This window comes from Contarinia nasturtii, unplaced genomic scaffold (assembly GCF_009176525.2).
Source record: "Contarinia nasturtii isolate CC-2019 unplaced genomic scaffold, AAFC_CNas_1.1 Cnas_scaffold_187, whole genome shotgun sequence".
NCBI lineage: Eukaryota > Metazoa > Arthropoda > Insecta > Diptera > Cecidomyiidae > Contarinia > Contarinia nasturtii.
Window position 1 is genome coordinate 2564711 of NW_022197544.1, and position 26636 is coordinate 2591346.

General features: G+C 33.0%; 5 protein-coding genes and 1 pseudogene across 7 annotated transcripts; 4 read left to right on the forward strand and 2 right to left on the reverse strand.

The window, feature by feature from the left end:
* The first annotated feature begins 1049 nt into the window (after positions 1-1049).
* LOC116352302 (serine/threonine-protein phosphatase 6 regulatory ankyrin repeat subunit A-like) lies at positions 1050-8062 on the forward strand. The gene is made up of 36 exons (XM_031784788.1): positions 1050-1178; positions 1245-1272; positions 1375-1401; positions 1504-1602; positions 1676-1774; positions 1846-1944; positions 1996-2109; positions 2176-2274; positions 2389-2418; positions 2641-2664; positions 2732-2830; positions 2916-3017; positions 3090-3188; positions 3266-3370; positions 3433-3531; positions 3696-3725; positions 3846-3884; positions 3994-4092; positions 4170-4268; positions 4342-4440; positions 4507-4626; positions 4700-4816; positions 4880-4909; positions 5041-5067; positions 5560-5658; positions 5723-5821; positions 5895-5993; positions 6061-6180; positions 6249-6359; positions 6423-6458; positions 6748-6777; positions 6854-6952; positions 7371-7472; positions 7535-7633; positions 7703-7804; positions 7884-8062. The coding sequence occupies exons 1-36, from the start codon at positions 1128-1130 to the stop codon at positions 7940-7942; spliced, it is 2889 nt and encodes a 962-aa protein (XP_031640648.1). The 5' UTR covers positions 1050-1127; the 3' UTR covers positions 7943-8062.
* A 637-nt stretch (positions 8063-8699) lies between these two features.
* LOC116352643 lies at positions 8700-12052 on the reverse strand. The gene is made up of 3 exons (XM_031785374.1): positions 11935-12052; positions 11775-11841; positions 8700-11025 (listed from the first exon to the last, which is right to left on the reverse strand). Exons 1-3 carry the CDS (start codon positions 11983-11985, stop codon positions 8930-8932), a joined length of 2214 nt encoding a protein of 737 aa, XP_031641234.1. The 5' UTR covers positions 11986-12052; the 3' UTR covers positions 8700-8929.
* Positions 12053-13427: 1375 nt separating this feature from the next.
* Positions 13428-14569, forward strand: LOC116336732 (annotated as a pseudogene).
* A 500-nt stretch (positions 14570-15069) lies between these two features.
* LOC116352664 (cathepsin L1-like) lies at positions 15070-16225 on the forward strand. Its single transcript, XM_031785412.1, has 4 exons — positions 15070-15218; positions 15286-15426; positions 15491-16027; positions 16098-16225. The coding sequence occupies exons 1-4, from the start codon at positions 15125-15127 to the stop codon at positions 16187-16189; spliced, it is 864 nt and encodes a 287-aa protein (XP_031641272.1). The 5' UTR covers positions 15070-15124; the 3' UTR covers positions 16190-16225.
* Positions 16226-16306: 81 nt separating this feature from the next.
* LOC116352663 lies at positions 16307-22761 on the reverse strand. 3 transcript variants are annotated; one of them, XM_031785410.1, is made up of 8 exons: positions 22735-22761; positions 21049-21191; positions 20678-20833; positions 20140-20197; positions 19054-20030; positions 18713-18965; positions 18508-18644; positions 16307-18413 (listed from the first exon to the last, which is right to left on the reverse strand). In XM_031785410.1, exons 2-8 carry the CDS (start codon positions 21127-21129, stop codon positions 17793-17795), a joined length of 2283 nt encoding a protein of 760 aa, XP_031641270.1. In that variant the 5' UTR covers positions 21130-21191; positions 22735-22761; the 3' UTR covers positions 16307-17792. The 3 variants fall into 3 exon arrangements, with proteins under 3 accessions (XP_031641270.1, XP_031641271.1, XP_031641269.1); XM_031785411.1 differs by having other exon boundaries at positions 16307-18410; positions 22188-22758; XM_031785409.1 differs by having other exon boundaries at positions 22188-22758.
* Positions 22762-24362: 1601 nt separating this feature from the next.
* Positions 24363-26636, forward strand: LOC116352530 (arrestin domain-containing protein 1-like). The gene is made up of 7 exons (XM_031785196.1): positions 24363-24498; positions 24571-24617; positions 24807-24931; positions 25269-25627; positions 25703-26065; positions 26131-26284; positions 26351-26636. The coding sequence occupies exons 3-7, from the start codon at positions 24817-24819 to the stop codon at positions 26512-26514; spliced, it is 1155 nt and encodes a 384-aa protein (XP_031641056.1). The 5' UTR covers positions 24363-24498; positions 24571-24617; positions 24807-24816; the 3' UTR covers positions 26515-26636.

Consider the following 26636-nt stretch of genomic DNA (forward strand, 5'->3'; position numbering starts at 1 on the left):
CCAAGTGATGAGATACATGTGTAGTCATTTATTTACACACATGTATTTCTTCTTTCACTTGTATGAAATTAATACCAAAAATAGAGTAAATTAGAGTGCGTAACTCATGTTGAGAGGTAGATGCTCTGCTAACACCGTAATTGCGAGTCACCGTACTCAAATTTTTCTCTCTGTGTATATTGATATATTTTCAGCAAGCTGAATCAGTTCAGGCAACTAACGTCGAGCGCTGAAATGGAGTGAAATAGAATTGATTGTTGTCGCTCCATTTCAGTGCCTGAGCTAAAATATCTCATATGAAGAAAGGTTATAGACTATTAATTTATGGCCCCTCATGAAAATACAATCTATGATTTTTTTTTTTTTTTTTTTTTTTGGGGAGCTAGGAGGTGTCGCTCATGCTTATGCTATTCAGTTTTTTGCACAGACCCAAAGGCGTAATTATTACGCAAGATTATTTTTTTCTCGGTGATTTTGTGACGCTATCAAGCTGATGCGCTATCAGCTGCTATCCAGCTGATGCGCTGTCAAGCTGCTATCAAGCCGATGCGATTTGGCTCAAAACCCCGTTAATAACGTTAGTAGCTTACATACGATGTTCTATCGGTCACCCATTCAAACACTGGCCAAAGCAAATGCAGCTTAACCTCAGTGAGCGAATGGTGCCGTAGTAGTCGCAGCAGCCACTGTACCCCCTGTTACAATCTATGATACAGCCATCAGATAGAATATTCGAAAAAAGTATGTAAGTGGATAAATTGAACCACGTCTGGTCATTTGTTTACTTTTGTTAACTGTTTGAATGCTGAGTCAAAATGCTAAAAATGTTGAAATAAAAGAAGGTTAAAATTCTAAAATTTGGGTAACGTTTTTTGTAGAAGGGGTATTCCAGTCGAAGTACATGTGACTACTTAGACAAATTCCAGCCGACAAATATTTATACCAGTGAATTTGTATTTTTGGAAATATTTTCAAAGTCAATATAGCAAAAAGTTGAGACGTGTATCGCTCTAATAATCCTTAGTGGAATGCATATTTGGGGTGTATAAAAGCATAGATCCAACGCATCAAAAACTCAGATGTTTCTGGGAATATCATCACTTAACGTGCTAATAACTCATTAAAAAATGAAGTCACGGTGGACACTGTACGTGGCACTTTTTCTGGTCACAATTTTTGTAAGTTTTTTCTATTTTCCTCATTTTATTTTTTTGAAATTATCGTCATTTTATTTTGTTCCTTAGGAATTTGAATGTGTGGCAGAAGATGCAAGTTAGTCGGAATTGTTCATTAACATGCAATGAGTGAAAAAAAAAAACAAAAATACTTTTCTTATCAATGAAATCTATGCTATTTTTTTTTATTCATTTACAGATGAGCTTCTTGATGCTGCCCATGAAGGTAATTTTATTTTATAGCCAAGCTTCTGATGAATGATCAGCATAAAATATATTTGTTAAAAAAGGGGTAAATATTTGATTTTATTTTCATCTATTGCTTTAGGTTTAGCAGATAGTATCAAGCCATGCCTTGAAAAAGGAATTGATATCAATGTACGCAATAAGCAAGGAGAAACGGCACTAATTATAGCTGCCAAAAGCGGTAATCTACAATATTCATTTTTTGAGTATGAATTCAACGATAAATTCAAATATTTTATATGTGTTTTGTTCAGGACATACAAATTTCGTAAAGGTTCTTCTTGAAAACAAAGCTGATGTTAACATACTATCAAAAAACATTTGGTCTGCATTGCATATTGCTGCATACGGCAGTAAGATGATCAAATATTGAAAATTGATAATGAAAGTAAAAAATTCAAAATTATTTCGTGCATTTACTCAGATTATCCTGATATCGTTAAGATGCTCCTTGATCACGGTGCTGATGTTAATGCAAGGAACGAGTGGGGATGGACAGCATTCCATCTTATGTCTATTCGGGGTAATACCCTTCGTTAAAGTACTATCATGTATTTAACATATTTTTAATCAGGTCTTGACGCTGCGATCAAAAGACTTCTTGATAATGGATTCGATATTAATTTAAAAACAAACAACACCCCACCGACTTCAGAATGGACACCTTTATACGCAGCAGCAGCGTATGGTAATTTGTCACCGACCGAAATGAAGTAACATTTTCTTTCAATAATTTTATCATTGAAACGTTCAGATCAAATGGGCATTGTGAAATTTCTTATCTTTAATGGAGCTGATGTTAATGCAACAAATCACGAAGGAAAAACTGCAAGAGACATCGCTAAAGATAAAGGTAACATTTTGATCTGAACATCAGTTCTACTGTCTCTTTGTTTTAGTGATGGTTCTTTTTATAGTCACAATACAGAACTTATTGATAATTTATTTTTAATTTGGTTCTTTTCAGCTGCATTTGATCATATAATCGCAGTGAAAGGTAATCTACAGCATATGGAAATCTATGTATCAATGTATTGGTCTACAGAATATGTTTTCAAAACATATGGTTTCAAATCGTTTTGATGGAAAAAATGGCAAGTGAAGGGATCCAGTCAAATTTCTGTAGACCAATATAATAAACAACAATTTCATATAGAAAAACTTACTTTTTAATGTCTCCAATTCATTTTGTCTTTCTCAAACGAATTTTCATTTGTAGAGTTTTTTGATGCAGCTGAAGGAGGTAATTTCCATGTCATAATCGTAATTTTTTTAATTGAAATTTCTTTTATTTTTAATAATATGTTCAGGCTTACAGGATAAGATTAAGCCCCTTATTGAAAAGGGAGTAAATATTAATGAAGAGAACAACAATGGCGATACTGCGTTAATAATATCTAGCAGACTTGGTAGGATTCTACAGATTATTGATACAAATGATTTTGTACATTCGAATGTGACTATAATTTTTTTTGCTTAAAATATATTCTTTAGGACATTACTCATTCGTTAAAGTACTTCTAAATAACAATGCTGGTGTTAATTTAGTGCATAATAATAAATGGCAATCGGCATTGCACTCTGCATCATATGCTAGTAAGACTGATTAATGAGTATAAGTTGAGAATGTAAATTATAAATCGTAAATTATTTGGTTGATTTTTTCAGTGAAAGAAGATATCGTTAAATTACTCCTTGATCATGGTGCTCATGCAAATGCAATGGACGCCGAAGGATTGTCGCCATTCCATATTATGGCTAGTAAAGGTAAAAATACTTAGATTTTTGAAAAGTTACAATTACATTTAATGAATTTGAAAAATGTTGTGAATTTATTTGTGCAGGTCTTAACCATGCAATCCGAAAGGTTCTTGATAATTGGTTCAATATTAATTTAAAAACAACCGATGCGAATGGATGGACGCCTCTACATTGTGCTGTTGTAGCTAGTAAATTCTGATTTAACCTCATAAATAAACAAGATTTTTAATAATATAAATCGATTATTCAGATCAATCTGATACCGTCAAACTTCTCATTTTTCGTGGAGCTGATGTTAATATTAAATCAAAAGATGGAAAAACACCAAAAGACATTGCCACAGATAAAGGTAGTATCATATTTGTTCTTTTAACATTACAAACGCTTAACAATATCGACTGAAAAAGTTTCCCAATCGTATGGTGTAGTTAAGTATTTCACAGAACCTAAAATCCACTAGAAAAACACTTTCATTGAAAAAATGTATTGATAAATTTATCTGTTTCGTTTCAGGTGAAATTGACTCTATGATCCACGATAAAGGTAATATAAAGCGTATTACAATATTGCTTAACGCATTAATAAATTTATCACAACAATAGATCTACCTCTCTAAATTTATCTTCTGATATTCTTTTCACTAAAACTAATTCGTATTCATAGATGTTCTTTTGAAGAAGTTCTTTAATGCCGCCGAAAAAGGTAATTTAAATTCCGCATTTCTGACGTTGTTAACCACCAAAATAATTGCTGAAAAATACAAGTGTTTTACATAAACCTAACAATATTTTAACTTCACAAATTTGCTCAGGATTAAAGGATGAGATCTATGGAATACTCGAACAGGGAATAAATGTTAATGAACAAAACGGCGATGGCGATACTGCGTTAATTATTGCTAGCAGACATGGTATGATCCAAATGATTTTGTACAACTCAAAAGTTAAAACATGTTTACTTAAAGTATTTTATTATTGTTTTGTTTAGGACATGCGAAAGTTGCTAAGATTCTTCTGGAAAATTTGGCTAATGCTAATTTAGTAAATAAAGATCATTGGACGCCATTGCATGTTGCTGCACTCGGCAGTAAGACTGATTGATATTTTAAGTGAAAATTATGAAAGTAATAAATTGAATATTATTTGGTTTATTTGCCCAGAGCATGAAGAGATCGTTCTGATGCTTCTTCAGCATCATGCTGACGCTAATATTAGAAACGATTGGGGAGAGACGCCATTCAATATTATTGCATATCAAGGTAACCATTTAGAGATTGTAAAAAATCATCAAATATTTAATACATTGAAAATATTCTGTGATTCAGGTTTAGATAAGGCCGTTATCAGGCTTCTTCATTTGGGATACGATGTTAACGTAAAGACCATCAAAAATTCAAGATTTAATCTTTATGATTGTACTCCGTTACATGCAGCTGCCAGTCATAGTAATATCTAACCGAAATCGAGTTGAAAAAAATATTTTTTTTTTTTTAATAATTATGCCATTTTATTATTCAGAGTGTAGTAGTACTGTAAAAATTCTCATCTTTAATGGAGCCGATGTTAATATAAAAAATAATTTTGGATTAACTCCAAGAGAGTTCGCAAAACAGAGGGGTCACTACTTTTTTTTGGGTAATTTTCAGATAAACAGTATCGATTCATAACTTATTGATGAAATTATTTGTTCTTTTTTAGATAAATTTGATGATATTGTTAAAGAGAGAGGTTATTGCCTGAACGTTCCTTTTTGCTTACTTTTATATACGATATGCTTGCTTACTATATAAAAATTGCAAAAATGGTCAAATCCACATGTCTTCATTTCAATTTACTACAATTTATTTTTATTTTTACAGATGAGATTTTTGTGGCAGCCAAACAAGGTAATTTCTTTTTAAAATATTATTTTGACGTACTGACTACAACTAAACTAAGATTGTAAGATGAAAGCAAGACTTTTCAAACGATTTCTGGAATTAAGTTCAATTACTCCAGAGTAATGAAGCCCATACTGACGAGTTAGATTGTCATGACACTGGTTTGTTTGAAAGTAAATCATGTACAGTATGATGGACGTATAGAAAATATTTTAGTGTTCATTATATACATTCATTGGTTTTACGCATTCTTTTGTATTACGAATTTCAGTGAATTTGTATGAATTGTACATGAAAATCCAAGATGGCGGCTTGCTAGCACGCCTGAACTGTCACAATAATGAATTTCTGTGAATTTTGTGAATTTTTTCACCGAACTATGCCCCTAGGCTGTTGTCGTTTCGTTACTCTGATTTGGCCAGACATCGATGGAAATGTTTATTTCATTCTTTAATTCAATTTTAATTTTAATTTTTTTAATGTTGACTACTTCTTCAGGACTGACGGATAAGATTAAAACATTCATCAAAAAGGGAATAAATATTAATGTACAAAATAACGATGGAGACACGCCACTTATTATAGCCAGCCGACACGGTAATCTATATCTCAATAATGGTTAGTTTCATAAAATAATCATTTAAAATATTATCATTTTTAGGACACACTGAGTTTGTTAAAGTACTTCTGAAAGACAAGGCTAAAGTTAATTTAGTAAATAGGGATAATTGGTCAGCCCTTCATTGTGCTGCACTCGGCAGTAAGACTGATTGATGTTTTAAGTGAAAATTATGAAAGTAATAAATTGAATATTATTTGGTTTATTTGCCCAGAGCATGAAGAGATCGTTCTGATGCTTCTTGATCACCATGCTGATGCTCATATTCGGAACGATTGGGGAGAGACGCCTTTAAATATTTTTGCATATCAAGGTAACACTTAAGAAATTGTAAAAATATTATCAAATATTTAATACATTGAAAATATTCTGTGATTCAGGTTTAGATAAGGCCGTTATCAGGCTTCTTCATTTGGGATATGATGTTAACGTAAAGACCATCAGAAATTCAAGATTTAATCTTTATGATTGTACTCCCTTACATGCAGCTGCCACTCATAGTAATTTCTAACCAAAATCGAGTTAAAAACAATAATCTTTTCAATAACTATGCCATTTGATTATTCAGATCATATGAGTACTGCAAAAATTCTCATCTTAAATGGAGCCGATATTGATGTAAAAAATAATTATGGATTAACTCCAAAAGAGTTTGCCATAAAGAAGGGTCACTCTATGGGTAATTTTCAGATAAACAGTGTCGATTCATAACTTATTGATAAATTTAATTGTACCTTTTCAGCTGAATTTGATCACATAGTCGAAGAAAGAGATAAAGGTAATTTTCAGGACTTAAAATTCACTTAATTTTGAATGATAGTGCCATTTTTAATTTATTAATAACACTCTGACAAAATTTACCAGACAATTCTTAAAGTAAGCCTGGTAAAATATCATTTTTGCAACTACCTGATATACTTGAAAAATACATTCATATGAGAATGAAAGTGTTGACTTTGTAAAATGCCATTGACATTTTGCCAGGATCACTTTGAGCTTTTTAAGGTGTATTTTCTCTAAAATTCTCCACAGTTTTTTTAAATTCATTATTTTAATTATTTTTAAAGCTTTGAAGCTCTTGGCAGCATCCAGAAAAGGTACCTTTCTCTCAAATGAGAGCATTCAATTTATTATGAAATGAATTATACTGAATTGATAACGCTTTACGTACAGGTGATATAAATGAAGTTAATAGGCTTATTGATGAAGGTGCTGAAGTCAACGTAAGAGATGTAAAGGGGAAAACACCGCTTTGTCAAGCAATCATAAATGGTAATTTCTGAAGTATTTGAAACATTAATATATATAATAGATATAGATATATCAGTATTGTGCGAGGAAAATTTTTCAGGGGGGGTGGTTTTTCGAAACCAAAAATTTCTCTAGCAAATCGAACAATTTTTTTTCTGGAAGTCACTTTTTGAGGCGAAAATCCCTAGCAAATCGAAAGAATTTTCTCCGTGAAAAACCCTAGCAAATCGGAAAAAATTCTCTCGGAACCAAAAACCCTCGGAAATTGAAAGAATTCTCCTCAATTTTCTACATTGATGAGCTAAAAAAAGCTCTTTACTTTAGAATCAAAGACCCTAGCAAATTCGAATAATTTTCGCGAATAAAATTTTCCAAATCACAGGGGGTAAACCCTCCTTCGCACATTACTGATATATATTGTATATATTCGTTGTTTCAGCGCATGAGGAAATTGCGATGATTATCCTTAACAAGGGAGCAGACTTTCGTCATCAAAAATTGGAAGGAGGAAAATCAATAATAATAGAGGCAGTGCTCAAAGGTAGATGTTATTTTGTAGTTTTAACAAATTGAACATCTGAACGATTATATTGATTCGCACAGGCATGACAAATGTGGTCGAAAAGCTTCTTGATAAAAAAGCTGACGTTAATAAATTTGATAATCGAGGTTATAGTGCACTTCATTATGCTTGTAAACTTGGTAATACTTTCAAACGTTAAAATTGCACCCAGTACAAGATTCTCACAATATATTTTTATTAATTTTTAGGTAAAATGGATATCGCTACATCGCTCATTCGTCATGGAGCTGATGTTAAGGCAAAAAATCATGTTGGACACGTTCCAGGAGATCTGATTAAAAATGCAGAAGGTAAAAGGTTTCAATATATTAAGTTCATTACATGTATAACATTTTGTTTCCCGTTTTCTTTATTTATATCATTTATTAGTGCGGGAACAGTATGAGAAAATTATAAGTGCGAATGGAGCAAATACGAGCGAGCATTAAATAATTGGTTTTTGAAAGTTTTTGCAGATGTCAAGCGAAAACACACCCTTGACCTATGCATAATATAAGAATATTCAGTAATTGAAAAGTAAAAATAAAAAAAGATTACCAATACCGAAAGAGAAATGTTTTTATTCGTTGGTTCAGCACCAAAAATGTACACGTTTATTTCACGTGATGACAAAGATTATGACTACACAGCCAATATTTAAATAAAATCCAATAAATGAATAAATAGAAACTTAAAGGATGGTTGTTTGAAAGAAAAGATTAGTCAAATTCAACACATAATTCACCCAATGGTAATGTTCAATTGTATAAGACAGGATTATCTTGGTCCATGTCAAATGTTATGCATCCATCGTGTGAGTAGGCCATTTCTTGACTCTGTCCACCCTCTTTATTCGTTATCTCCAAGAACACAGCAACCACTAAACATATCGCATTATAAATGATATGGTAAATTTGACAGACAATTTATTGAACTAACTGGTCAGTTGAGCTGACAGTACGTTATAGCCAGCTAAATGGACTAAAACAATAGAAGATATTGTTATAATGAACAATCACTTCCATTAAAACGAGAAAAGTGATTCACCATCAAAACAATAACGTCTATTGTTTTAGCCCATTTAGCTGGCTAACGTACTGTCAGCTCAACTGACTAGTTAATTCAATATATTGTCTGAAATTTTTCCCTCTATATTTTTTTCATATAAATAAATTGTCAAAAGAAAGTAAAATAAACAAATGGAAATATTTCTGAATGTAATTTTTATTATTTACACTTATGCATCAATTTGAATCAATAAAGAAATTGTTGTAAGTGAATAAAATATACTTTCATACTTTTCTACGTGACGGAGCGGTCCCAAAAGATCATTTTATTAGTTAAGCTATCAAAAAATGCACCAAAAAATATTGGCTGTTATGATTTTAAATCAAGACATTTTAGATTCAAGTGGGAAAGATTTTGGGTGGAAATGATTATTCTTTTTTCAATTTTGATGCCTTTACAGGATTATTACGACGAATTTTTGGAATATTCACGATAGGTTTTCTTACGAAGACTTTCGGATTTTTAATGACAATTTTTGGGTTTTTAAAGACAATTTTCTGAATTGTTGGGTTCTTTTCTGGTTTATCGGTATTTTCTGGTTCATCGTTTTTCGGTAACGGTTTCTCTGATTTCGATTCTACCTTCTGCGTTTTTGGCGGTGGTTTATTATGGATTATATTGATTGAAGCTTCCAACGACTTCAGCTTAAATGTGTTTAATGTAATATTCTTAAGATCAAAAGATGTGAGTTTCATGGCTAATGCATATTTTGAAATATTTTCGCTGAGATGGCTTGCCTTGTTACGAATAAGTTGGGCTATTTCCTCGATTATTTTCTTTGCTTTTTCGCGATTGTCGTCAGATTGCCCCTCAAACTTGGATAAAGTCAACAAAAACCTGTACCAATTCGATGAATCGGACAGATACTTTTCTGTAGTTTTTACTTTGTCACTTGGGTCGTTGAATAATTTTAATAATACATTGTCATTTTTGTATCCAATGGAGATTATGAAATTGATAATTTTCTTCAATTTATTTAAAATTTCAGTTATTTTTCCTGTTCCATCGAGTTTCAGATCTGACAAATCCTTAAAAATTTCTTTGATAAATACTTCTGGTGTCGGCGAATAGGATGAGAACTTTAATTTTTTAAATGCCGCATGCATTTTTTCGTCTAATACAGATAAATCTGAGACATCACTCTCCTGATTTAAATAAAACATTTCAATTTCACTGAAAAGTGCACGAACCTCATTTTTTAGATCTTCATTTATCTCATTGTATATAGCCTGTTTGTATTTTTCATTAGCTTCGTTGAGCTCGTTGATGGCTTTCTTCAATTTGTTTCCAATTTTGAAGAAGCTCGGTAAATTGGAATTGCTCATTTTCATAAAATTAAACACCATTTCAATGTGTCTATCCAAACTATCTCGATGTGGCTTCGATATTGGAATACCAAGTGAAGAGGTAGCACTTTTAAGTTCGCTTTCAAACAATTTAATATCGTTATGATTAGATGCGATCTGAGATAATTCCTTATAAGCTCGTTGTACTTTTTCGTAGAGAGCGAATTTTTCTTTAACATCCATAGCTTGGTTCTTTTGGATTGAAAAAAATTCTTTGATCTCTTCGCTAATCTTAGATTCATCATCATCTAAACTTTTAGCCAATTTATTGATCATTTTACCAATGATGGAAATGGCTTTCTCAGACAAACTAAATCCAAAATCGCTATCTCTTTTATCAATCCATTTAAGTGATTTTACCATATCTGTGATGGAGTTTTTTTCATCAACCATTTCTGGCATTTCGTCCAAATTTCCAGGAACTCTTACTAATCGATGAATTCTAATTCGCTTATATTTATCACCATCTTTTTCTAAAAATATTTTAACAAAATGTTTGATTTTATCTTCAATTTCCAAGTCAGGATAGTCCAATCCGTTCATTCCGCGCAACAGTGAATTGCCTTTAAATGCCGTAAGCTTGTCATCCGGCACTTTTCTTGCATGATCAGCTCGTGTAACTACCAAACCCATACCATTTTTATAATGGTCAACATCTGTGATCATCATAGCACCATGCAGGGCAAATTCTTCTAAGCCATCTCTACTACTTCCTTGAAATGCATCTTGTGGCAAAACATAAAGAAGTTTTACCTGTTTGGCATGTTCCCATAACTTTTTAAGTAGATAATTAATGGCAATTTCGTATTTGATTTCATCGTTATTATCTTTGAATCCTGGACAGTCATAGTAGGCGATTTGATTTTTTTTATCGATCAACAAATTTGGCACGATTGTCGTTGATGCCCACGTCTCATTTGAAATAAGATTATGTACAATGCGAATGGTGCCATCCATTGGATCTTCTATCGCTTCTAAATCGGCACCAGAAAGGTGTAGCGTTAAAGTCGATTTACCAGAACCAGTTATTCCCAAAACCATTACAATTTTTTTCTCATCAGTCAATTTTAATGTGAAATTTTTAACCGCTTCATCGACGTAAGCAAAAATGTCGGCGACTGAAAGTGAAATAGAAGCAAAATTAATATAAGTATTCGAAAATTTTGTGTGTTTGACATTGTTGCTATGTGATCAAGAGAATAAAGGAATGCGGAGAAACGAATGTTTCGTTGTTCATGGAAATTTTGGTATTGTATAAGGCTGTATAATTTCAAGACTCCTTATTGTGTTCCATAAAAAGTTTTATCAGCCATATATCAATACACATTTATTTATTAATTCACTCCTTTTCACTCAATAACTACTCACTTTACCGAACATCAAATACTAAATTGTCAATGTTCGATAATCTTAAAAACAAATGCTAGAAATAATTTCCATAGGAATTGACGTGGTGCGTCTTATTTGATTGTAGTTTAAAAAATGGGCTAATTTTCCACGATCAACGCAAGATTTCATACACCACCGATCAGAAGTATTATTGCAAGTCTTTGAAATGACAAATTTTGTATGAAAATTAATTGTTTTTTTTGCAGTCAATGACTTGTCATTTGAAAACCAGTGAATATTTTTTCCTAAATATTTACTATTTTATTCTTCATACGATATTGAAAAAACATACAAAAAACTATTGATTTCTGAGAATAAAAAGTGTTATTTTTGAAACCTTAAAAAACGCCATTTTGCTGCGTTTTTTAAATGAAAAATACATTGGCCCAAACTTTTGATCGATGTATATTCAGTCATTTTTCTTTAAATTGTTTGAAACATATTTTATATACAATTATACATGAGTATGAGTACTTACTGTTTTCTACATTATTATTACTACTGCTGGCCTTCTTTTCCTTCTTCGTTCCGCCACAGTGGATAATCTGAAATGAAAAAAAAAAAACATTATAATGAACGTAATAAGTAGCACTTTTGTGATATGGTGTTTGTCAAAAAATGATTGAAAATATACTTACAAGGAATATATTCACGAAGAAAAGTGTCAGTTTTATGTCGAATAACTTCATTTTCGCACCTAGTTCACTTGCTTAGAAGACTAAAGTTATTTTCCAGAGCGTAGCTTCTTTTATTCTGTTCAATCGACAATGAAGATTCGCGTGTAATTTGAAAAGAATTTCAACTTAGTGAAAAAAATTTCGGCATGATCACAAATTCCATTGGATAAAATGTGTTTTATTATTTTAACGAACAGAAAAATTGGATCGATCCTGAATCATACATTGTATATAATGGCGTAGTCGATCGTAATCGATATAGAGAATCATGTACATTTTACAGAAATTTGTTCATATATGATAGATACACATTTGCTTATCCGTAGCACCTTCATAATTACTGTATTTAATTTAATAATTTGCGAATGTTGCATGAATATATGAGTACGTGACACATAGTGCATACACCCTTCATTTAAGTTACAATCCGAGCGAAGCCTGGCAATTGTAGATTCATTATTCTAGAAAAATCTTCAGTTACATGTGTACGTTCTTAATATCTATATCGAGTACATTCATGAAATTGTTAGTTCTGTTTTTCATTTTCAGCCGATCAATTGATCGAAAAATAAAAAATGAAAATATTCACAGTCTTTGGAGACAGCAGCTCTTTATCATGCGCTACGTATTAAAGTAAAATAACAATTGTTTTTTTTTTGACAAAAAACACACAACATCCAAGCTAATGATCGTAATTCAAAAGAAAAACCGAAACAGTATCAATAAAAAAAAACAAAAATGGGACATACCGATCTTTTAATCGCAATTTATAAATTCGATGTGTCTATTAATTAAAATTTTCACAAACGAATCAATATACAGGGGGTTTCACAGTTCTGTACAAATCCCTCTATCAATGTCTAGAGGAGCAAAGAATATATGGACACATAGAAAAGAACATGACAAAATTAGTATGCTTTACAATCTACTTGCTTTTTTGATGCGCATTTTCCTGTCCACGCATGTTATGAATGATTGAAAGTCCACTCATTTCCATATATTGTCCATAAATGACCATAACTTGTTATGTCCGTCTGGCAATACTATCTCAGGTCGTAAATCTCTCTGTTTGACTCGATTTGGTCGGCGGTATACTTTTTGCAATTTTTATTTGCTCACAAAACATCTGATTTGCGCCTAACGTTCAAGAAAAAATGTACGGAGCTATATTACACAGAGCCAAAACAAAAGTGAAGCTGAAATCAAATGTGTGCATTCGGCATTTTAACTTTTAACCGACATAAAACATGTGATGGCCATTCTTGAAAAATGAAAATGCATACGGAAGTGAGCGAAATTTGTTTATTTTTCTGAATTTGTCATTGTCTATGATCGAGTTAAATAGTCAAGGGAACATTTATTATGCAGTAATCTACGGTGTTATTTTCACGAATGTGGTCGGCAATGATGGCCTCTTTAGTCGTACCAATTTTAGTAATCAGTAGTGTATTGAGTTTTGATAGTGTCTATGCAGACGACGCTGCATTTGGCCGAATTATTAGATTTAACAATTTTGATAATTTTCAAGTGAGTTTTTTTTTTTTCAAAAAAATTGTGATTTCTTCAAAACGAGTTTTCTTGGACTTACTAAATGGTTAATTAAATTCAATAGGCTGCCATGAATAAAACATACTATCACGAACATGATGTAAAACGTGCGCGAATTGCTTTTAAAAATAATATGGAGCTTATAAAAAAGCATAACGATGAAGCCAGAATGGGCAGACATAGCTATGAATTGGGCGCAAATAGTATGACAGACCTCACGCATTCGCTATATCTAAAGCGATTTATTCGATTTACAGAAGCCATTCATCCGGAAAATGAATTTTATGGTGATGATAAAGAAGCATTGCGACGTTCAATACGTCATAGTGAGGCCGATGACGTTTACATACCCGAAAGTAAGTATAATATCAAGTTATTCTGGCTTAGGTAACTTTAAGATTTATTTTCTGTTTTAGCCCTGGATTGGCGTGATTTGGGTTTCAAAACCAAGCCAAAGAATCAATTAACGTGTGGCAGTTGCTATGCATTTTCTGTTGCAACAAGCATTGAAGCGCAAATATTCCGACGAACTGGAGTGCTTGTAGAGTTGAGCGCACAACAAATTGTTGATTGTAGCATCGAATCGGGGAACATGGGCTGTACAGGTGGTGTTTTACGTCGATCTCTTAAATATCTTCAAAACATTTCGAAAGGTTTAATGCGAGAATCAGACTATCCATATGTGTCTGAGCAACAAGAGTGTATGTACAATGAAAATTTGTCCGTTGTGAATGTTACGAGATGGGCAATACTTCCGAAAAAAGATGAGAAATCACTTGTAAAGGCCATAGCACAATATGGACCAATTCCAATTTCAATAAATGCAAAACCACGAACGTTTCAACTATATTCACATGGAATTTATTCAGATCCTGCGTGCACGGATGGTCCACCAAATCATGCAATGCTTGCCGTTGGTTACGCTCCAGACTATTTTATTTTGCAGAATTGGTGGGGTGATCGGTGGGGGGATAGAGGTTACATGAAGGTAGCTAGAAATCAGAATATGTGCGGTATAGCAAATTGTGCTGCTTATGCGATGGTTTAAAAAAAACTATACGCAACATTCAATTCCAAAGAAATATTTAAAAAAAACATTAAATACCTAATTTAAGTAATTGAAATTATCACCAAATGAAACATGTCGAAATGAATCAAATATAGTTTTGTTTTTATTATTGTTACAAGTTTATAGTTGTGTTTTCATTGTCAATCGACACAAAAAAGCTGCATACGGAACAGAATGAAATTTGTTTATATTCCCGAATTTGTCATTGTCTATGATCAAGTTAAATAGTCGATGAACTATTTAAGTCAATTGTGTAAATTCAGCGAATACAGTTTGCAGTTATGGCTTGTCTATTTAACATAATTTTCATATTTAGTAGTGCATCAGTTTTCATTGTCATTATTAATGCCAATGATTTTTCATTCGGGCGAATTATAACATTTGATAATTTTGATCATTTTCAAGTGAGTTTTAGTAAACTGAATTCAATTAATAAAATAACATTTAAAATTAACTCATTTACAGGCCAATATGGATAAAATATATTATCATGATTATCAAGTGAAACGTGCACGTGTGGCATTTGAAAAGAATATGGAGATAATAAAAAAGCATAACGAAGAAGCCAAAATGGGTAAACATACATACGAATTACGTGCAAATAGTATGACAGATTACACACAAGAAGGTATTTATCTCCAGTGCTATTTAATAAAATTGTCCAAACGTCCTAATTTTCATCGATTACGCCCTAGCATATTTGAAACGATTCGTCCGCCTTAAAGAAGTTGTTCATCCGGAAAGTTTACCGCAAAATGAAGTAAATGCTGAAGATAAAGAAGCACTGCGCCGTGCAATTCGTCATAGTCCAAACGACGATACTTATATACCCGAAAGTAAGTATTCCATCAAATTTTTACAATTTAACAGTACTATATCAAATGTTTCACTCATTTCAAGCGCTGGATTGGCGTGATTTGGGTTTCATAACCAAACCAAAAAATCAGCTGTCGTGTGGAAGTTGTTATGCATTTTCGGTTGCAACAAGCATTGAAGCGCAAATATTTCGTCGAACTGGAATGGTTGTACCATTAAGTGCACAGCAATTTGTTGATTGTAGCATTGATTGGGGCAATGGTGCCTGTCAAGGTGGCAATTTTCGTGGAACTCTTCAATATCTTCAATCTACAAACGGTTTAATGCGAGAAACCGACTATCCATATGCGTCTGAGCAACAAGAGTGCATGTACAATCCAAATTTATCCGTCGTAAATGTTACGAGGTGGGCAATACTTCCGAAAAAAGATGAAAAATCACTTGTAAAAGCCATTGCACAATATGGACCAATTCCAATAACTATAAACGCAGCACCAAAATCATTTCAACTATATTCGCATGGAATTTATTCAGATTCCTCATGTACCGATAAAATGGTGAATCATGCGATGCTTGCCGTTGGTTATACTCCAGACTATTTTATTTTGCAGAATTGGTGGGGTGGGTATATGTTTTTTTTTTTCACTTGTGTAAGCGTTAATTTTTTATTTTTTTAATAAATAACCAACAGGTGATCGCTGGGGTGAGACTGGCTACATGAAGATTGAAAGACATCGTAATAGATGCGGTTTGGCCAATTATGCTGCCTATGCAATGGTCTGAAGATGCATAATACTGATTGTAATAGCTTGTCACCATGCCACGTCACATGTTAAACGATTTTGTTTGAAATTAGAAAAGAAAAAAATGCAAAAACCTTTTTTGTTGTTGTGAACTTTATTAACTGAAATGTTTGTCTTTTTTCTTTTTTTCTTTTTATTGAATTCAAGTAAATTTGGCCTTTATAAAATACAATTTATTTCTTGCTTACAAACTGTGTTGATGCTTGAAAATATCTACGATGAGAACTAATTTCTAAGGCGAGATATTTGATCTATTTTCGACGATCTTTCCATTTACTTTTTTCGATTTCTTTTTTTTTCTCTCTCTCTCTCGATTTAATTCGATTATTTACTTAAACAATTTTATTGCCATCATATTCGATATTCCATTGACAATAATCAATTTTCGATCCAAACTCATCCGAATGACATATAAATTACAAAAACCCACTCACTATTATCAAACATATTTTAATTTTTATCTAAATAAAAATGCATGACTCAACAAAAATATATATGACTTTTTTTCCCTCACAATCTAAATAAATCTAATTTTCTCGAAACGATCGAATTGTACCTGTTTATTTTTTTTTCTCACTCTCTACCATTTTCTTTTTTAGTGAGATTCATTGTTTTTTCCTAATGAATAAAATTATTTTAAATAAATAATAGATGTTTCTTTGTATTATGTATAAAAAAACGTTTCACATTTTGAAATCAGACCCTGATGAAAATTCACTAGAAGAAATTACTTGGTAACAAAATAAAATGCAAAGAAATTCGATACAATTATAACAAACAGAAGTGCTGCTTCATTGCAAAAAAATTTGTTGTGCATGACTAGGAAGCATTCTGGTGTCATTTTAACGCGTAACAAAAAAAAAAGTAATTTGAAGACAAACAAACACGAAAACCACACTTTTTCCAGCGCTTTGAATCCCTTTCAGTCCTACTCTTATAACAACATTGTCCACACCATCAAAATTCTATCGTTTATTTTGATTTAGACCGTCTAATTAAATATGTGTTGCATCGAGAAAAAAAAATTATCTATCACTATTCATTAAGCTGCTGTTAAAAAGTCTCGAAAAGAAAAGAAAAATACTACAAGAATATAGTTGCTATCGATGATATTTGCATATTTTCGGCGTGTGTTTGTTTGTATGTGTATCAAAATCATATTTTCATTATTATTTGTCATCTATTTGATCGATGATGATTAATGGCTAAAAAAGACAACATTTAAAAGCATTAAAACTCTCCATTTTCTCTATTACTCTTAAATGTGATAACGGATGGTTGCAAATTCATTGTATTTGTTTGTTTAATGCTGAAGAAATAAATACCACTCATTTGTTGGCCGTATTTCTTCTAGACCGCTTTGACTGTGAGAGTGTGTTTGACTGTTTGTGTGTGTGTGTGTGTGTGTATGGTAACAGATACTTAAATATCGACTTATATGTACATATAATTGGAAAAAAAATTTGTGCTTCGTTACTATAATTTGTTTTGGTAACAAGGTAATGATATTTTATGGAGTATTGCACTTGAAGCATAATCGATGTTGGTGCTGTTTCTGTTGCTTTTGCTGTTGTCCCCCCTACTTACAATCGTGTTATTTCGGAAACAGTGCTGACCGTTTCGCAATTTTTGGCCGTTGTGTCATTGCTTTTGACTTTTGTTGTTGCCAATGGCATTGTTTTGCATACAGTTGTTTTTGGCAAATTCGAATAATAACCGATGCACTCCGATTGTTGTTTGTGTTTCAAAATCTTATTTTGCGAATCGACCGGTTTACATTCACATGAATTGATGCTCGTATTTGATACATTATTGTATGTATCCAATAAATTATCGGTCGATTTGGTAAACGATGTGGTTGTTGTTGTTGCCGCAAATTCTTGTACAAATTGCGATGGTGGCGGTGCATAATTCTCAATATTTAACAATGAATATCGTCCCGATGGATTTTTTCTTGGCACTGAATTATGTTGATGATTTGGATTGACAATTTCGTTAATATTTCGATTGGTTGTCAATCCTTGCGATGAATACATTATTTGATTTTCCGATTCTAAAAAATGTGTACGAACGGTTCCCGATGACGTGACATTCGTGCGTGCCTTTGTATTGGCTTTTTCCAAATATCCATAGCCAAAACCATACCCACCGATTGCTTTCATCGCTAAATTATCCCATGATTTTGGTTTCTGTTGAATGTACTGCTTTTAAAATTGACGAAAACAATTGGAAAAATTGTCAAAAGTTTGGAAGAAAAATGTCATTCTTAGATTTTAGATGATGAAAATATGAACTTACTTGTGTATCATAATACGATATATTTTCATGGTTTGGAATTGGTTGCGGTGCTCCACCTTGTGTCGGAGCAATATGATAGCCTCGTTTTTGATGATGGTGATGATGATGTCGATGTTGTGGCATTACATTTGCGTTACCTAATAGAATCCAAACAAAAATATCAAAATGTATCAATTCCAGTCTAACTGTCGATTTCCGGTCATACCTAGCATTGCGCTTGGGTGCTGAAGACTATTGTACGATTGACGAGATTTGATTGATTGCTGTCGACTATTTGTGGCAGATGCATCACTTTGTTGATCCCAATATAGTGTGTCCGTGCTCAATGATGTTGTATAGGAAGTGGCACTACTTTCAGCGACGCCACCACCTCCGTCAAAATCACTTGATGATATACACGAATGAAGACTACAACGTGATGCCAATTGATTGCTCAAATTGTGCAGACGACGATGATTCTAAGAATGAAAAAAAAAAACAACACAAATATATTCAGGTTCAACACATGTCGGAGGCAAATAGATGTCGCAAAGATTTTTTTTTTACATGTTTCTCAATGTGATTGCATTGTGCTGTTTGCTGTGCAGCTTGCTTCTTATGACACACATGTGACTGTGATCTTGGTCGCTGTGCACGATCTTTATCCCTATGTTTATGTTTGTGTTCTTTGTGCTTCGACCTTCTCGGTACACATTCTGGATTACAACACGGACTGGCCAAATCATATGCATCAAGGCTAACGTTATCACCGTTATTTTGTTTATCACGTTGTGATCCCAAGCATGGATTACATGAACGTTTATGGCAGTGATTTCGTGGCTTTGAATTGCACCGTGTATCCTTTTGATTATCATGATTATTTTCGACATTCTCTTGTGACGCACTCAGTTCATCATGTGAAATGCTATTTGCATTATAAAATTGTTGGTGTTCGCTTTTACTACGTGCTGGTGGTCCAATGCTCAATAGATATTCACCACTATTTGATGCCGATGGCTTTAAAATATAACGACATTGCGGATCTAAATATTGATAAGTGGCCAACATAAATTGAACGGGCGGCGCAATTACACTCGGACTGTGTTTATTCGCTTTTGTTAAATCATCCTCAGATATTGGCCGCACATTTGGAAATGCCGTTGTATTTATATTCTCTAAATCAGACATCGATGGTGTTAGATATTCGGTTGATGGTGAAACATTTGATGCTGCAGCGGCAGCGGCTGCTGATGACGCTTTCTTTCGTGGTGCCGGCAAACTATGAGTTTTCCATATCTTTTTGCCTTCAAGTAGTTCACGTTCTTTTAAACATGTTCGTTCTAATTCGTTCATTTTAGAATGCAACACATTTTGCAATTGAATGTATCGCATATGTAGTTCAACTTTTCGTACACAGTCCTCAAATAACACAACCATACGCATACGTGAATCACAATTTTTTATGTATGTCACAATCGTTTTGTGATCAGCCTTTTCCATATCAGTGCCATTTATAGATAGAATCACATCGCCTTCGCGCATTCCTACAAATAAACGAATCCACCGATGACAGAGAGAAAGAGAGAAACATTCAGATTTAGAACATAGTAGCAGCAAATTTACAAAAAGAAAAAAAACCAATCAACTTCTTACCGCTTTTGTATGCCGGACCATCGTATTCTACGAAATCCACATAAGTTATCATTTCCACCTGGAGACAGAAAGAGAGTAGAAAAAAAAGAATTATTATGGATGCAATAGAGTTTTGCAATTAGAAGATTGCAAGTATTAGCATCTGTATCACTGTTTCTCTTTCGCAGCACACATTTTCTTTGTGCAAACTTTTTTTTCGAGTTCTTTTTTTCTTGATGCAAAACTAATTCTTCTATTACACAGTAAGTGAATGTTCAGTTTTGCTGTCTTTTTCATAGACTCAAAGTTCAAAATAGTTGGCCTAAGCGCTAACGCTAAGCTTATACAAATCAAGATTTATAATAGAAATTGCCGGCGGCTATTTGAAATGCAGTGTTGCAAAAATACGGGCGAGCTCATTCGCGAATGATAAGCGCGCAACTCTTTGAAATTTACACATTCAAAACGATATAGCGGCTATAACGATGATGATGACGATGAAGAAGACAACGACGACGACACACACCATAAGCATACAAAGTGGAATAAAATGTTGTACCTCTTGCTCCTTTTTATAATGAATGCCATAACTTTGTAGTGTGAAGCCAAACGATCCATTTTTCTTTTCGACGATAATGGTACGCCTGCGGCGATCTTCTTCTGGTTTTGTTACCGGAATTCGATCCGATTTAATCCGTTGCAAAACATGTGATGACTGAACGAGCGCACGCCCGAATGAAAATGCCAAGCAAAACAAAGAACCCACCGAGTTGCAAGAGGCATCGAGAGAGAGAGAGAGAGAGAGCAGAAAAAAATAAACAGTTCAAAACATGATAAAAGGAAGGTTAATAGACAATTTGTTCATTTTGTTTGTACTGCAACACAAAAACATATTAAAATACGAATGAGAAAAAAAAAAGAATACAATACTTGAACGGTTGAATCATGATCTCCGCTACGTTCGTCGATTGACTCCTGGCTTCGATTTAAGCTTAGGCCGCCTTCTGCCATTTTTCAGTGCATCAATGTTACATTTGTGATCAAATTACAGCACCTAATCTGATTGTTGCTTCCTGCAAACGAACGAAACAAATGTTTATTAGACCGAACAATCTACATATCAGACCTAACCGAAGCCGATCACATAATGATGGGGAAAAACGACTCAGTTCAAACCATATGCGACAGAGAGCGAGAGAATGAAAAATGAGGAACAGAAGAATATCACAACACACTCAAACTCTATGCAGAATGCATACTAATCAGTTTTCATTTGATTTACTTAAAAGCAGACACACAAAGGTGCATTGTGACTCACATTTCATTGACCAAGAGCCAAAAGCTTCGCGTAATATTAAATTGGCAATGAAAATTTCATTCATTTATTAGATTGGATTTTTATTATCAATATCACCAATAATTTTTATTTTCTGAACATTCTGCTCACTCATTTGCTCCATCATTTGCATTTTTGTCCATTGCGTTGCTTCACAATCGAAATAAATACAATGTATGCGTAGTACACATTAACCCTTTGACGATAAAATCTGAACAACTACAAAATTTACATCTCTGTTGGTACATTTGTGCTCACATACTACACAAATAATACTAAATATCCTCTTGTCACGATATTCCTTGTATACAGATCGGATAAATGATTCGGATACGTTCCCCGGATTGAATTGAAATGAATTATTGTAAAATTGAAAATGGATTTTTGTTTAGATTGAATCTTTCCACATGATATCACTCTGTAATCTGAAATGTTACTTGGAAACACGCAACTGCAATTGAGATGTTAAAAAAGAAAGCTTAGATTCATTATAGTTAGTCTATTTTGAGGAAGCCCGGCGTCCAAAAACAAAAATCGGTTTTAAAATGTTGCCGCCAGAGATGTGAAATCCGAAAAGAAGACCAAAAGTCGTCAAAGTGTTAAGCTCACTCTCGCTCAATATACATATCGTTTACCATATGCAAATTAATGTATTCCATACAATGGCAATTGTACGTGGTATTGTCGCAGACCGAACTAAGTGTCCAATCAAGAGTGATAGCAATAAACATACCTGAACATTTTTTCATAGACCAGTTGGGACTTGCTCACGCGGACTTAAACTGAACCAAAAAACAACAACTATTTCTTTATTTTTTTTTATGTTTTCGTTATGCACAAATTGCACAAGATAAAAGATTGAGCACATATACACAGCAAGAAAAACAACGAATAGTAATTAACTGCGTCTGGACATTGAATTTTTGTACAAACTTCTATACTTCAGTCAATGGAAAACTTGATGATATTGTTTTTGTGTTTCTTTTTACTCTATCTCTTCGTTCAAAAAGTGACACTCCATTCGATTAAAGGTAGAGAAAAGAATCTTTCGATATATATAGATTTATTGTTAAGAATAGTTTAGTGGCGTACTTGTTGTCGTTTTATTGTCATAAAACATCAATGACATTGAAAAATCATTAAAAATTTCTCAATAAATGTAAAAATAACGTGAATAAACAAAAATGTCAACGAAACAATATAAAACAAAATGTTTCAATGAATTTGTTTTTTTATATGCCTAAGGATATGTTTTCCATCAAATGTTTCGCCATATTCACCTTTCTTATGGGTATTCACTTGGCGACTGCGTGACTAACACTAAATTCAAGCAATATGCCAAAGATTTCGTTTACCGTTGTACCGCTTATGTTGTGTGTGTCAACAACATTGCTCCACGCACACTGTCTGCGTGTATTTGTCGGATTGTATGGAAAACATTATATCGGGGAAAAAACATACACGATAACAACGACAAGGAAATTTACTACTGGATTCAATTCAATTTTCCCCTTCACACAAATCGACACACATTTGAGATGGAAATGCAAAACTTCAATTACCATACACCCTTCACTGCTACGTACAGTGAATATCAATGAACAAGAGAGCATTGCATGAACTGAAAATCGAATACGGCAATTCAATATTCACTGCGGCTGTACACTTTGTATATTGTTTCACAATTTTTTTTATCGGATGATAGAAATAATATATAGTGTGCATGAAAATATACCATCAATCATTATAACAATGATTTTATATTTGCGTTGAATGAGTGTGTAGGGGAGGACGGTATTCTCTGGGGGCATAACTTAGCAACCATAAAATATATACGGCTGATTGGGCCTAAATATTTCATATTTCGTTTTAGAAATTCGTTTCACCTCGCTTAATCGGCCATTTATTTCTAATTTATGCAAAAAGGTTTTCAATATGAAAAAAAGAAAAACTGATGGGATGTGTGTCAATCAATGGATAGCATGCAATAAAATCATATCTCTGTATATATGAAAGATACATTTTAATTGAGATTTACTATGAGATGGATACTCCTTTCTCATTGGCATACCTTTTTGTGTGAATTGTTCCACTCTCGGTATTGTTGATTTCCCCTATCGCTTACTGAATTTAAGTGGAAAATTTGCTGGAAATTTTCAAAGTACAAACGTCACATTTGTTCTAACTAAGAAAATCACAATCAAAAATTTGAATTTAAGTCTTTACTTAACCGCCATAACAGTTTAATAATATCAAACAAAAAATCATAATTTTTAAATATTTTATACGAATGCATGCTAAAGAATTGTTTATAATCTTACTTTAGATGTTTTTTATTGCTCATTGGGGTTTTTTCGGTATGAGATTTGATAATTTAATTTAAAATTTAAGTTTAGCAGCTGTGTTATCAGCCGGCTGGCTTTGTATGCTGGTTACTCATACACATTTTTACTTATATGCTCTCGTTTGTTAACATTTAAAATGTACAGTATGCGTATATTTTTATGTTTTTATATTATAATCCTTGAATAATCAACTAGGTGATTGTTTTTTGCTCTGAAATTTTGTAATTTTGTTTGACTAAATTCAGTGATTGTCAAATGTCTTGCTATAAGCAGCTTGCTTACCTGCGTCGCCTATCGGGCGGCAAGCAAGCAAACATGCGGACACATATACGGCAAACGAACCATATGTACCGAACAGTTTTCGTTCGTGCGAGATGCGGTATCTGTGTAGACGTATTCGTCGCACGTACGAAAACCGTGTAGTAGATATGGTTCGTTTGCCGTATATGTGACCTCATGTTTCCTTGCTTGCCGAACGATAGGCGCCTTATGAAATTCTCTGACTAAATTTTAAAAAAGCCGCTTCTGCGAAAACATTTACGTCATCGTCTGGTGCGAGTAAGAAAGAAAACCAAAGATAACACAATTTTTACCAGTGTTCTACTGAAATAACTATTAATGTATCGTATCTATTCATCCTATTTTTAAAAAAAACTGTTTTATGCCACATTTAAACATCTACATCATCTTCTGGTGCGAGTAAGAAAGGGAACAAAATATAGCTCAATATTTTTAGAGTGTTTTACTGATATCGCATCGTATTTTTCACAGTAAAATCGAGAAATTAATTTAGTCTTCAAAATAACGCCACGCAAAATGTAAGTAAAATATTTAAGAAAGCAGTTTGTCTAGCAGTTTGTACAAAAAATTCCATTTCAAATTAGGTTATTAGTACTAAATAATTTAAAACTAATAAATAAATTTGGTTTTTTCCATTTAATAATATATAAAGCATGTTGTTTTTAATTTATTTGATTTTTTACAATTTGCATAATCTATTTATATAGAAAATTAAAAATGTCGCCAAAAATTCTGAATATTTGCTTTGATAACTCATCTAAAGCATATTATGCAGGACAAAAGGTAGAGGGTCATGTGCAAGTGGAATTGGAATCTGAGAAGCTAATTCGCAGTAAGTGACGAATATATGTTTTAAAAAAATCAAATGGTGACAAATAAAATTTACAGTTATGTTATACACGGCCTACTGCCTAACAGCATTCGAGGATCTATCACGTGCACACTTTGTGTGCGTTTGAATATTCATGTATTTTTTTTCACATTTTTGAAAACTATGTGCATATATTTTGACAAAATCACGTGAATGGTGCACGTTTGGGCGTCGCCATTCCTCATTGACACATGTACACATGCGGCTAATGCTTCAAATCAGCGAGCCGAGCATCAATGCTGCTGGGCAGTAGGCCATGTGCAGCAAGCAAATAACACTGTTTTTCTATAAATTACAGATATTGAGATCCATTTTGAGGGAAAAACATACATGTTTTTAACAAGAAAATTACAAAATGAAGAAGAGTTTTATACAAAAGAGGAAAATCATTTGGACTACACAGAATATTTATTGGGTTCAAATTTGATGAACTCTTGTGCGGGAAAGAGTTTGTCGGCAGGTACACACTCTTTTCCATTCGCATATGTTTTGCCGGGTGACATTCCGTCGACTATTTGTGGGGAAAAGGGTTCCGTTTCCTATTCTGTGAACGTAATTTTGAGATTCGCTAATGATAGAAGTCGTAAAGAAAAAAAGGAATTTGAAGAGTTTGTTGTCATTTCACCGTTAAATTTGAATGAAATACCAAATGTGAAGGTAAATTAAAATCGTAAATTTAAGTTTTAAAACATTCAAACATTATCTAAATAAACACTGCAATTATTACAAAAGGAGCCAGTGAACTTACCATTAGAGAAATCGTTCTCTTCTAACGGTCTAAATGAACCACTTCGAGCGAATATTTCAATACCGGCAACCGGATATACTTCGGGTCAAACTATTCCAATCACAATGGATATTGAAAATATGAGTAATGTTCCGGTTAAACAAATAAAAGTAATTCTTAATAGAAAGGAATCGTATTTTATGTATGAACCTCAATTTGACGTTAAACACAAGTCAAACAAAATTACTGAAATATTATTGGATGGTGTGGATGCAAAAAGTTCAATAAAAAGGGATCAATTATTTGAAATTCCTCCATTACAGCCTACAAATAGTTTTTCTAATATTCAGTGGTGCTACGAACTGATGGTATAACTTGAAATATGTTTTATATTCAGATGATTTTGAAATTTATGTTTCATTTATTTACACAGTTTGTGCTGAAAATGTCTGGAATGCACGAAAATGTGCAGGGAACAATTCCGATACTTTTGGGCACGATTCCGATTTCAGATGTGGTTGCACAGTCATCAGTACCAGATAATTGTACGTCCATATCCATTACAACACCAGAATCATTTATTCAGAGTAAGTATATCTCCAAAGATAAAATAATTTGACGAAAGTTGTATCTTAATTTTTTATTTCTATCAGAACCAGATCCCTTGGGCTGTTTAGGGGGCTGCATACTCTGCTGCAAATGTTGTGGCCTATGCTTGTGCATTATAGTTTTGTTTGCATTCTTAATTGGCATATATATATTAAAAGGAATAATGAGTAGACCTCACATCCGTAAAAAAGTATTTGGGGAAATATAGTACTTTTGATAGTTTGTGTTTGGGAACGAATTCAGATGTGCTTTTATATAGATATGATTCAGTTTTGAATAAGAGGTAGAGAGATTTGCATGTAGAAAAATTCTCTTTTTACGAATTTTGAA

Coding starts and splice junctions, on each gene's coding strand:
- LOC116352302 (XM_031784788.1), top strand. CDS start 1,128: ATGAAGTCACGGTGGACACTGTACGTGGCACTTTTTCTGGTCACAATT. Junction 4,093..4,169: donor AATTATTGCTAGCAGACATG/GTATGATCCAAA, acceptor TGTTTTGTTTAG/GACATGCGAAAGTTGCTAAG. Junction 4,817..4,879: donor GGGTCACTACTTTTTTTTGG/GTAATTTTCAGA, acceptor GTTCTTTTTTAG/ATAAATTTGATGATATTGTT.
- LOC116352643 (XM_031785374.1), bottom strand. CDS start 11,985: ATGAAGTTATTCGACATAAAACTGACACTTTTCTTCGTGAATATATTC. Junction 11,842..11,934: donor TCTTCGTGAATATATTCCTT/GTAAGTATATTT, acceptor TTTTCATTTCAG/ATTATCCACTGTGGCGGAAC. Junction 11,026..11,774: donor TAATAATAATGTAGAAAACA/GTAAGTACTCAT, acceptor TTTCACTTTCAG/TCGCCGACATTTTTGCTTAC.
- LOC116352664 (XM_031785412.1), top strand. CDS start 15,125: ATGGAGATAATAAAAAAGCATAACGAAGAAGCCAAAATGGGTAAACAT. Junction 15,427..15,490: donor CGATACTTATATACCCGAAA/GTAAGTATTCCA, acceptor ACTCATTTCAAG/CGCTGGATTGGCGTGATTTG. Junction 16,028..16,097: donor TATTTTGCAGAATTGGTGGG/GTGGGTATATGT, acceptor AATAACCAACAG/GTGATCGCTGGGGTGAGACT.
- LOC116352663 (XM_031785410.1), bottom strand. CDS start 21,129: ATGGCAGAAGGCGGCCTAAGCTTAAATCGAAGCCAGGAGTCAATCGAC. Junction 20,834..21,048: donor ATCATGATTCAACCGTTCAA/GTATTGTATTCT, acceptor GCGCTCGTTCAG/TCATCACATGTTTTGCAACG. Junction 18,645..18,712: donor GCACCCAAGCGCAATGCTAG/GTATGACCGGAA, acceptor GGATTCTATTAG/GTAACGCAAATGTAATGCCA.
- LOC116352530 (XM_031785196.1), top strand. CDS start 24,817: ATGTCGCCAAAAATTCTGAATATTTGCTTTGATAACTCATCTAAAGCA. Junction 25,628..25,702: donor ATGAAATACCAAATGTGAAG/GTAAATTAAAAT, acceptor TTATTACAAAAG/GAGCCAGTGAACTTACCATT. Junction 26,285..26,350: donor ACCAGAATCATTTATTCAGA/GTAAGTATATCT, acceptor TATTTCTATCAG/AACCAGATCCCTTGGGCTGT.